General features: G+C 44.0%; 1 protein-coding gene across 6 annotated transcripts in view; it reads left to right on the top strand.

Annotated features, from left to right (window-relative positions):
• DYNC1I1 (dynein cytoplasmic 1 intermediate chain 1) overlaps positions 1-12,031 on the top strand; it is a 190,089-nt gene that overhangs the window by 82,981 nt on the left and 95,077 nt on the right. For all 6 annotated transcript variants that reach the window (XM_033165245.1, XM_033165251.1, XM_033165249.1 and 3 more), the window contains one exon: positions 4,203-4,292. In XM_033165245.1, the coding sequence (XP_033021136.1) occupies positions 4,203-4,292 (90 nt within the window). The remainder of the gene's footprint in view (positions 1-4,202; positions 4,293-12,031) is intronic.

Genomic DNA, 12,031 nt, shown 5'->3' with positions numbered 1-12,031 from the left:
CGGACAGTCCGGGAATCAGCGTGTTTTTATATGAGTAGAATGTGTCCTTTTATTTAAAATGCATCTCTGGGTTATTTGTGGGGGCTGCCTGGTGTTTTGACATAAGTAGAATGTGTGCTTTTATTTAAAACTAGTACTCAGTTAGCCCGTTAAATTAACGGGCGCTAGAACATATGTGGTCAAACATTTGTAAAACCAGAAAAAAAGTGGACTACCATGCAGTCGGGCTTATCTCGTTTTTTTTTCTAATAAAGCGAGAGCCACATGACGTAGCCAGCTCTGCGCATAGCGTCCCTGTTGCCCTAGCAACATCGGGAACATGCGCAGAGCTGACCCAGCAGTTCTCGCTTGACATCACTCGCCCGCCGCCACTTGTAACGGCCGCTGCCACTTAGAAGTAAGTCCACACGAGCGTGCACCCGCCGCGTGCCCGCGCATACCCAAAGCTTCAACAGTTTCGTCCGGCCGCCCGAAGTCTATGCGCTCCAAGTCCCAACGGCTGTCCGTGGGGCACATGCACAGTAGCGCAATCCCACGGACACAGGGACTGGACGCAGAGACACTTGCACTTTATTGTGTTAGATGCATCTCTGGGTTATTTGTGGGACACGGGAATTCATTCATATTTTTTTTCAAAATATAGTCTGGCCCACCACATGGTCTGAGGGACGGTGGACTGGCCCACAGCTGGAAAAGGTTGCTGGCCCCTGAATTAGAACAATGGTCACAAGTTTGCTAACTTGAAAAAGCCAATCACGTTAGATAAATGATTGCCAAGCAAGTAGATGGAAATGACTTTGGAATCCTCCCCACAAAAAACCACCAAACAGATTGTGTACAAACTATACATCTAAATCAACTCAGACTTTCCTTTTGCAAACCTGCTTGGAAATAAGTTCTAATGAACCAGAAGACTTTCTGTCAGATAAAGGAGAGGAAAGTAAAGTAACTTGCACACTGAAAACTTGCACATATTTTCCTTAGGAGGTAATTTAATTATTGTTTGATTTTATACTAATGTTATATATCTGATGTTAGCTGCCCTGAGCCCGACTTCGGCCAGGGAGGATGGGTTATAAATAAAAGCTTATTATTATTATTAACAGTACCAATATTATTAATAGCAATATCTTCATTTTCAGTATGCAAACTACTTTAATCTATTTGACAGGAAGTACACTGTATATCATATCATATGATGTTGCTACAGTTTGGTAGGCCAACGGATGTGAATATGGTGAGGCCAAAGGCCCTTCCCTTCCAAACACACATGTTCTGGATATGTGTGAAAAGTCAGACCTGATTCTTGTGTTAACTGTTCACATGGTTGAGACCTGCAGCTCAGTACTAACCTATGCATTCACTGCTTGCGTGAATTTCCTGCTTTTATAGCTAATATCCACACTACTGCCATACATGCATGTGCACTGTGCCAATTAGAGTTCAAGAAGGCGCTGAGTTATATACGAACATATGATGTTGCTGGCTGTAGAATCAGAGTTTTGGTCCATCTACACCAGTACTCTCTACTTAGACAGGCAGATAATTTTCAAGTTCTCAGAGTCCACCGACCCAGTAGACCAGGTTTTGGGACTACAACTCCCATCATCCCTAGCTAACAGGAGGACCAGTGGTCAGGGATGATGGGAATTGTAGTCCCAAAACATCTGGAGGGCCGAGTTTGCCTATGCCTGCAGTAGACTTTCTATTTGTGGTTGTTTTGAACTGGGCACGTCAGGGCATTGTTTTGAACCTGACATCTCCCACACTGAAAGCAGTCCTACTTGCCTCCCAAGCTGTAGGAGCACCTATGGGTGCTTCTAGCTGGTCAGTTTGATTTCTGGTGGCCTTTTCTCATTTTGGGTACTTTTCATCATCCTCGTGGAGCTGTACATTGACCTGGATGTTCAGGCCCTTCGTAGCTTAAGGCAAACAGAACCGCGACACAAATGACAGGAAAAGGAAGACTCCGTGAGTGGGGTTTGGGAGAAGGAGAAGCAGGAGTGGAGAGATTTGCATAGGTCATGAAAGGCCAGTGAAACATCTGTTAGTGGTAGCTGACATGTGTCAATTTTCAGCGCTCATTAAATTCGTATTAATGCTGAACTGTTCTTAAAGCTCCCAAATGCATCTCATGGCTGCCGCGTTCTCCAAATCGAGTGGTGATGACTTTTCAGAACTGTGCCATGCCTGTTTGCTTGCCAGTGGCATCTGACCCGGGGGTCAGGATTCTATTTAACCCTTCCTTGTAGGTCAAAAGACAAATTAATCTGGTGAGAATTGAATTGGAAATGAGGTGTTTAAATAACAGGTGTCCCATTAGTAGGGTAGCTGCCAAGCTGAAACGCGTATGCCTTTCTCTCCCCCCGCTGCTCTGCTTTGCTGGCTGCAAAGATGCCTCTGGGGAGAAAAAGTCAAACTTAAGTCATCCGAGATGGAAAGTTGCTGCAGGGAATAGAATGGAACAGGTGACTAGCTCAAGAATATCTTGCAGATATTTGGCAGCCAACGTCTCTCATGCTTCTGCTTCAGCATATTTGCAAGCTGTTTTTCTGGACTTTGGTGGGCAAATAACCGAACAAATGCAAGGACCACACTTACCTCTAGAAAGCCTAGAAGCACCCAAGAGCTCCCACACAGAATCAATGAACTAACCCAATGCACATCCACTCCAAATCAGATCATGTGTAGTTCACAGGAGTTTACTCTTTAAGTAAGTAGGATTGTGGCCTTAGGGTTATTTCCTTTGAACAGCAGACCACCATGCCGGCACACATCACAAACGGATTTTCTAACTTTGCAGAGCTTCAAAAATAATTTGCTGTGATGTGGCCTGGTGGGCTGTTGTTTGAGCAGTGTGACTCCAGAGACTCAACTGGGCATGAACAGGTAATTGTATAAGACACTCCAGAATTTTTCATAGGACTCTTTTTCCTTTAGAGTTGGCTCACTCATGAGAATTCCATTGTCCTGCCCAAACCATTGCATTTCTTTGTCTTCCCCGTTGTAGCCCCATTCCCCTGCCCCCAGTGCTGGTTTGGAGCCATTTTCGAGTTTGCAGTGCAAGTGAACTGATTAAAGTCTCACCTGATTTAGAGGTGTGGTTTTTACAGAGCATGGAAGGGCACTTTCCAATGTGAAGGTGCTGCTGGTAACCAAGAGGAGGAGAGGGAGAAAGCAGGGAGGTTGGCACAGTGTGGGTGCAGCAGCAGAGCCAATCATATGCTCCTGCCGCTGCACTTGCACTGCACTGACCTTCCTGCCACCTCCCCTGCTTTCGGTTATTGACACTGACCTCCATGTTGGGAAGCCTGGTAAAACAATGCAACTCCCCCCTGCCAGCCACTGCTGTTTCTGAGTAGGGCTAGGTGACAGCACTTTTGCATGGTTTCACTAAGCCTGTCCCATCCCATGTCTTCATAAAATCTGTTTAAAAACAAGTTCTATTTTAATGCATATTTCAAAGTATATCTAACAAACGATTCCATTAAAAACAGCAAGCTTAAAACATACAATCCGAATCTCAATACGACAGCCGGCTAATAAAATTTAGCAAAACACCAACAGAAACCCCAGCAACAGCTTATGCAAGAAAGGCTTTCGATTAAAAGCCAAAATGAGTTTTTAAAACGTTCTTAAAAGCACGAACCAAAGGAGGGAAGAAGAGGTTTGGATTTGATATCCCGCTTTTCACTACCCGAAGGAGTCTCAAAGCGGCTAACATTCTCCTTTCCCATCCTCCCCCACAACTAACACTCTGTGAGGTGAGTGGGGCTGAGAGACTTCAAAGAAGTGTGACTAGCCCAAGGTCACCCAGCAGTTGCATGTGGAGGAGCGGAGACGCGAACCCGGTTCACCAGATTACGAATCTACCGCTCTTAACCACACCACCACACTGGCCATTTCTCTGTTAAAAAGGAATTTCATAGGGTAGGAAACACCACTGAGAAGTCCTTATTCAAGATAAAAAGTAGGAAAAAACCAGAGAAATGAAATTTGAACAAGTGATACTTGTAGTCAAAGAGTTGTGAAGAAAAGCACTATCTACATTTTCTGCAGAATCAAATAATGCTACACTTTTGCTGTTGCTTGTCCATTTGTCTATTGCACAAAAGTGGCATTGAAGAAAATCTTGGCATATCCTGGAATTCTTATTTTTTTCACAATTTCTCCTCCTTTCTTTCTTTTCTTTTTCTCTTTAGAGGATGAAGATGATGAAGAATTGGTTGAACCAAAAGCACAGAATGACACTGAGATAGAAACTCAAGAAAAGAAACAAGACGTGAAGGAAGGTATGTTGATGTAGACATTATTGAAGCATCTACCAAAGATTGCCATGAGCAGTGTGCTAATACATGTCAAAGTTAACAGTAGGTGAAGTGGAAATTACGGTTTTCTAGGATTTGATTTTAACATTGGTATTGCATTGCTTGTGATCTCTGCAGACCTTAAGGTACAGTCCAGCCCTAAATATTTTTAGTTCAGCTAGACTTCTTTCCTAGTACACATGTTTAGGGTTGCAGCCAAAGAACGGTTACAGGAACACAGTCTTGATGCATTTTTACTTGGACAGAAGAGAGCCTGTGCAGAGTAGTGGTTAGTGTCAGATTAGGACTGAGAAGAGCCAGGTTCGAATCCCCTTTCAGCCATGAAGCTCACTGAGTGATCTTAGACCAGCCATTCTCCCTCAACCTAGCCTTTCTCACAGGGTTCTTGGGAGGGTAAACTGGAGGGTGGGGGAGAGAGCATCAGCTCTTTGGAGTAAAGACAGGATATAGATGTAATCAATATAGACATTGTTTTACTGAACAGTGGCGGTGACTTAGACATAGAGAGGTCAGCTAAGCAGGGCAGCCCCCCCCCCCTGTGTCATCCAGTTGTTTCCCCCCATGTATATGTTGGGGGCTGAATAGCTACAATAGAGAGCCTGCCCTCCTTGAGTAGGCTGTCCATGTAATTAAGAACCCTGGAAGATGATGGTTCTAAATTTTATGGGATGCCTATTTGAGAGGGGGAGGGGTGAGCTTCAGGAATGGGGAACATGTGGCAGGGGGGTATCCCAATGGACTCACCTCCATCCCCTCCCCTTCGCACAAGGGGGTAGGTGGAAAGAATGAGTGAACAGGGCTCAGGGTGCATTGGAGACTGGAGATGGTCTGTAGTTCAGTAGGGTGCATGTTTTGCGTATAGAAAGTGGCTAGACGCAAAGGGCATCTCGTTGACCACCGTGAGAGCAAGCTGCTGGATAAGATGATCCAGCAGGCTATTCTTATGTTCTTACACTCTTATGTTCCAAAGAAGGCAGGGCTCCTGCACCTTTGACAGTTGATGGATCACAGGAAGCTGCCGTGTACTCACCATCGGTCCATCTAGCTCGGTATCATTTAAAGTGACTTGCAGAGATGCCAGAGATTGAACCTGGAAGCTTCTGCAGGCGTGGCAGATGTTCCACCATTGAGCCATGGGCCTCCTTCACTAATTTCAATAGGTGCCAGTTAACACCGGCTATGACTCCCATTTCTACATAACTATGAATAGTTCAAAAGACCTTTCCTCTTCATCTCACTGCCATAAGAAGCTTCAAGGTCCAATTCCAGACATTTCCAAAGTTGTGGTTTTTTTAAGGTGATAGGTGAGACCACAGAATGCCATCAAGAGAGAGTGAAAACTATACTAGGCTAGAGGGACAAATTGAACCGATATCAGGCAGTTTCCTGCGTTCCCCATTTTGGCTTTCAATACTAGTAACTAGGGTAGAGGGGCACTAGTGAAATCCATCTATCTAAACCGACATTTAGCAAATTTTGCCCAATTAGGCGCATGCCTTTTTTACCAGCAGGCTAAGCAAGCAGGCTTAGGAAGCAGCAAGAACAATGCCATTGAGTACGGTATCCGCCGTTCAATTTTGGTTGAGATCTGTGTCATGTTTCCTCCTGTTGCCACATAAAAGCAGCCCTAATTTGGCTATCTCTGGAAAGCGACATTGTGGATTATGTGCGAATACTTTTAAAAGCCAAACTAAATAGACTCCTGAAAGATATATATTTATTTTAGTGGGCTTTTTTTCGCATGCTTGCAAGCGCGCCCTTTGTATACTTTTGTTGTTGAATTTGAAGGAGAGCCATAACTAACATCAACTCCTTCTTTGTTATAGTTTAGTCTAGGAGAAGTGCTTCATGTTGCCACTGGCTCCTCTTCTTGTCTAGTCAAGCCAGGTCTGAGGCAAAGGGTAGCTGGATAGGGTGTTTTTTTGGGGTTTTCGATAGTAACAGTTTTTGAGGAACTCAAACCACAGAATTCTGAAGGAAGCGCGGTTGTTGACTCAGATAGGATGGCACTTTGCGAGAGTGTTGATATCATAGGAGCAGAAGGGAGGGAGAATGAATTGAGACTGACAGCATAAACACGTAAAAGGTACTTTTGTCATTCTGAGGAGACAGGTAAAACGCCAAATGTCCACTCATTGCAGCGCTCCTAATGAATTGATTGCAAATTAAAATAGAAGAAGAAGAAGAAGAAGAGTTTGGATTTGATATCCCGCTTTTCACTACCCGAAGGAGTCTCAAAGCGGCTAACATTCTCCTTTCCCTTCCTCCCCCTCAACAAACACTCTGTGGGGTGAGTGGGGCTGAGAGACTTCAGAGAAGTGTGACTAGCCCAAGGTCACCCAGCAGCTGCATGTGGAGGAGTGGAGACACGAACCCAGTTCCCCAGATTACGAGTCTACCGCTCTTAACCACTACACCACACTGGCTCTCCATTTGTGGCTTCTGTTATGAAGGCCTGAGCTCATTTCATATGAGTCAGCAACCTTAAAAAAGATAGATGGGTTGTAGCTCAGTGACAGAGCATCTTCTTTGCATGCAGAAAGTCGCAGGTTCAATCCCTGGCGTCTCCAGGTAGGTCTGGGGAAGGCTTCTGTCTGAAACCCGGGGAAGCTGCTGCCAGTCATTGTACACGCTGAGCTTGATGCACCAGTGGCCTGGCTTAAGTATAAGGCAGCTTCCTGTGTTTCTCTGAGCATGTGCAGAGTGCCTTTCCTTCAAGACTAAGCAACTTTGGCTCTGGAACTATTGGAATTACTGCATAGGCCAAGCCACACGATTTTAGAAGCAACCAGCTTCCCCCTCTGCTCACATTAACTCAGAAGTTAGTTTCAAAGAGTTCAAGGGAGCTTAACCCCCAGGCAAGTGTGAATAGGACAGCAGCCTGAGCATGTGAAATAATTAAGATAAAATACCAATACAGTCGTACCTCGGGTTATGTACTTAATCGGTTCTGGGTTGCTGTACGTAACCTGAAACGTACGTAAGCCAAACAACGCGTTTTGCACATGCGCGAAGTGCGCAGACCCCGCACGTGGCGGGTTACACTTCCGGGTTACGGGAGTATGTAACCCGAAAAGTACGTAACCCGAGGTTCGACTATACAGTGGTACCTCGGGTTACAGACGCTTCAGGTTACATACTCCGCTAACCCAGAAATAACGCTTCAGGTTAATAACTTTGCTTCAGGATAAGAACAGAAATTGTGCTCTGGCGGCACAGCGGGAGGTCCCATTAGCTAAAGTGGTGCTTCAGGTTAAGAACAGTTTCAGGTTAAGAACAGACCTCCGGAACAAATTAAGTACGTAACCAGAGGTACCACTGTACAGGAGTCTTCCTTACGAAGGTTTCCATTTTTCTCTGCTCTTGTTTTTATCGCATAATCACATTTGCTTCCCTCATACAATCCCTTCCTTTTCTGACTTTGCAACCCTCATGCGTGCTTCATGGAAGTGATTAAAAATATGTTAGAGGGAAAACAGGAATTTAGACTAACATTTCCTGTTGGTACTGGGTTCTGCAATGCTTATTCAGAATTAAGGGCTTTCCTGCAAATTAGTATATAATGGGTTAAATGCATGTTTATGTTGGCATAAAGTCCCCTGGTTTCTTTTCTTTTCTTTTTTTATGCAAAACAAGAGACACTATTACCTCCCCCCCCCCCAAAACCCCCAACTTTTAAAGAATCCTTAATAGATATTATAGCGGCGCCATTCACACTTCTGTATAGCAGTTGAAGCCTGTGTCAGCACTTCCATTATGAATCTTGTTTTTGAAGGATTTTATAACCCAGCCATAAAAATTTGCTCTGGGCTAAAAACTGGTTATAGCTCAGGGAGCTGAACTTTTCTTTCTTCTTTCTTTTTACTTAAAATAACCTCGGATCGTTCAAGTCACACCAGCATCTCGTTTTAAGAAGCAATGTGAATAAAAATGCTATGTATGTGTGCAACTTAAAAAGAGAGCATATTCCCCCCGCCCCCAGAAAACAAAATACTAATTAGGAACACTATGTAACTTGCTAGCCCATCCTGCCACACTGTTGCTCTAATAAATCCCTAAAACCGTTGAATCCTCAATCGAAATTTAATTTTTTAGCAAAGTGAGCAGGACTTTTAATATTTCTGGTTGATCTGCTTGAACACTTCCGGTTGATTGTGGATGAGGGTCCTGACTCAGCATTTAGTACCAAAACCTGGCTGTACAAGGTGGGTGGAGTTGATCTGATTCAGCTCTGCTCAGCTGGGTATTTGATGCAGGACCAGTCCAGTCTGGAAGTTTGGGGCAGGAGTCACCATTACCCCTAGGAATCCTATCTCCTTTACCTTTTTGCTCCAATTCAAGACTTGAGGAATTGTACCCAACATTGGACCCCAAAGACAGATGCTGCTTGCTGGTATACCACCCAACCTGCTGCCCAGGGACATCCTTACACGAGATGGCAGAGGCAGTCTCAGGCGTGATGTTGGAGGATCCCAGCACAATCATTCTGGGAGGCTTCAACATTCACGCCAAGGCTACCTTGGCTGCACCAACCTGGGACTTCACGACCACAATGGCACCGTTCTTGGACAGGGAGAGCCTTGCCCTGATGATTCATGGTAACCTCTAGACTGGACTATTGTAATGCATTCTGCATGGGGCTGCCCCTGAGGCTGTTCAGGAAGCTGCAGCCAGTGCAGAATGTGGCAGACATGTTTCTTTTAGTGTGACATACTGCAAACATATATCACCAATCTGGAAACAACTACACTGGCTATCTGTTACTGAGCCTAGTTCAAGGTACTTGCACTGACTGACAAAGCCATATACAGCTTGGGCCTGGATACCTCAAGGAATGCCTTCTCTCATATAGGTCTGCCCATTTGTTTAGATCTGCCAGCAGAGTTGGTTTGGCTGTACCATCTTTGGCAACGTGGCAGGTGGGAGCCTTCTCAGTGGTGGCACCCAAACTTTTTGTCTCTCTTCCTCTGTGACATGGCAGCACCATGGGACAGCAGTCCAAGACCTGGTTATTCAGTGGGATCTAATGCCAGCATTCATGTTTTTTTAGTTGGCTAGTTGTGATTTATCCTGCCTTTAAAAAAAATTGCACTGTGAATTTTTAAAACTGTTTTAGTTGTAGCCCACTTTAAAATTGCTGTTGTTTAGAACTCTTCTAAATTAATAAAGAAGAATGGTAGCAAAGTCTCAATGAGTGTACAAAAAACTACACTCGGTTCTTTGAATCCAAGACAGTGCATCTTTACCCCTCTTTTTGTTTCATGTAATTATGTATGTTAGATACATTTATAACACCTAGACTAACTCCAATCTGAGATTTTCAAATATCATGTAAATTCTGGGTTGGCATAGTGCTATCTTGTTCTCTCTCTTTTTAGGGCAATGTAATAAATGAGTCTTCTGGCTTTCTTTCTCATTTACTTTTTGCTACACTGTCTAAAACAATTATGTTTTTGTGTTTATGTACAGCAGATAGTTCCCTGTGGTTTCTGGCTACATATTGCATGCAGTCATTGCTCCAGTGAAATAAAAGGCTGTTTTGCCAAAGTCTTAAATGGGACCTGGATTTTAACCCATCATATTTTATGCTTCTGTTACAGCCTCTGCACATATTTTAAAAATGGGTGAAGAATTGCAAAATTTCTTCTACCTCCTACCCCGCACCATTGAACACAATAGAACTTCTTCTGAGTAAACATAAGAATCCAAAATAACCACAAGACAACATCTACTGTAGGTAGGGATAGAGGAGATGTTTTATCCAGTCTGCATTTAAAACCGAATCTATCAAATTTGCACTTCCTGAAATAATATGCAAACCGAAACTTAGCCATCCTTCAAAATTCACACTTGTCTGAATTTAGTGGTGCAGTTCTCCAATCAAGAATTGTTTGCATAAATGCATATATTAGGGGAAAGGGTGCATAAAAATGAAGATAATAGTGGAAGTAACATATAAAACCACACCATATCAGGGAAAGTTACTTTTGTATATTAGTCAAAATTATATATAAAAAACATATTTGTTAGGAGAAACTCACACTAAAATGCTGGTGAACTTTCATTAGGATTTCTTTTTTTAAAAGAACTGAGTTTAAGATTGGAAAAATGAGGAACAAAGAGAACCAGAATTGGCAGGTCATTTCATCCCTATCAGTAGGGTCACCGGAATGAGCATCAGGAACCTATGTGGCTCTCCCTTCATTTCTGACCATTGGCCATACAACACAATGGAAAGAGGAGAAAAGGAGGACCAAAATGGCTGCTTTCTCCTCTCTTGGTCCCTGTGTATTCACACTAAGTCATGGTTTGACATTGTGCACGGGTGGGGAAACTTTTTCAGCTTGAGGGCCACATTCTCTGTGAGTCCCATATCAGTGGTGGGTTGGGCCAAAAGCACAAAAACTGAGTGGAGCAATGGGCGTATGAGCAATTCGCTTTGTATAGTAGGATATATTCCATGCAGGCAAGCAAGAAGCGTAAGAGAATCACAGTTCAGGGCCATTGGGGAGGGGTTCCAGCAGGGCCAGTCAAGGCCTATAGAGAGGTGGTGTGGCCTAGGGCAAGTCCTGAGGGCTGGACAGAGAGACCTGGAGGGGTACATTTGGCCTCCAGGGCTGAGGTTCGCCATCCCTGACTTTCATTTGTCTATCACCCTTCATCCTCGGATCTCAGGGCGATTCACAACATAAAATTACAATATAAAAACCACAAAATACATAGTAAAAATAAGAGCAACAACAAGCCAAAATGATGTTCCTGAACCTGGTAAAGAAAAGTCTTAGGCATTATTTTTTTTTGGTAAGATGAAGATGCCATCTCAGTTCTACAGAACCTTTGTCATCTAATAAAATCTCCTCTACTTTCTCTTACAAGATGAAGACTGGAACTTTTCCACCATGCCTAGGAGCATATTTTTATCCACCCTCACTCTCCATTTTAATATCTGTCACGGCAACCTTGCCTTTGGTGTTGCTGTGAGATAACAGCCGGCTCGGTTCTCGGTTTTCAAAGCATTTTATTGTCCTTACTAATTACAGAGCTATAAAACACGTCTGCACTCCATTGCTACAAACATCCTAACTGCTGTCTTCCGTTTCGCGCCTCTTCCAGCACAAGAACCTCCGGGTGCCTCGGAAGTGACGCGTAAATCTCTTCCTCCCTCTCTTGCTCCCCTCCCCCTGTTTATTACTGACGTCAGTATTCCCCCTTTCTTCTGGCGATATCTCCAAGAGAGGGCTGTCATCATCGGACGTATCTGTTGAGATTAATGGGACCGGTTCTCTATACCCAGCCCCCTCCCCCTGCCTGTCTGCTTTGCCGCTTTCCCTCACTGTTCCTCCTCCCACGCTCCTTTCCCGATCCAGGCTTGTCTCCGTGACAATATCCATTCTGAGTTCTGAGGAACTCAGAGAAATCTGAGGAAGATTTCTCACTACATTGTGATGTTTTAGTTGGCTCTAATAAAGCCATTTAAACCTATTGCCCTACTGTTAACTTTTGCGCACACCCCTCCCCTCCCATGGACCAGTATGGTTACCTGCTATTTTCTTGTGTGCTTAAATTGAAAGGTCTTTTAACACTGCCAGAAAATTGGGCCTAGAAGGCTCCCAGTGGGAATAAGGTTCCATCGTTATGGGGTTTCCCCAAGAACTCCACTCTGTGCACCTTTTTGGAATAGATGCATCTCACAGATGTTCATA

This window comes from Lacerta agilis, chromosome 12 (genome assembly GCF_009819535.1).
Source record: "Lacerta agilis isolate rLacAgi1 chromosome 12, rLacAgi1.pri, whole genome shotgun sequence".
Lineage (NCBI taxonomy): Eukaryota > Metazoa > Chordata > Lepidosauria > Squamata > Lacertidae > Lacerta > Lacerta agilis.
This window is presented reverse-complemented; position numbering and strand designations above follow the sequence as displayed.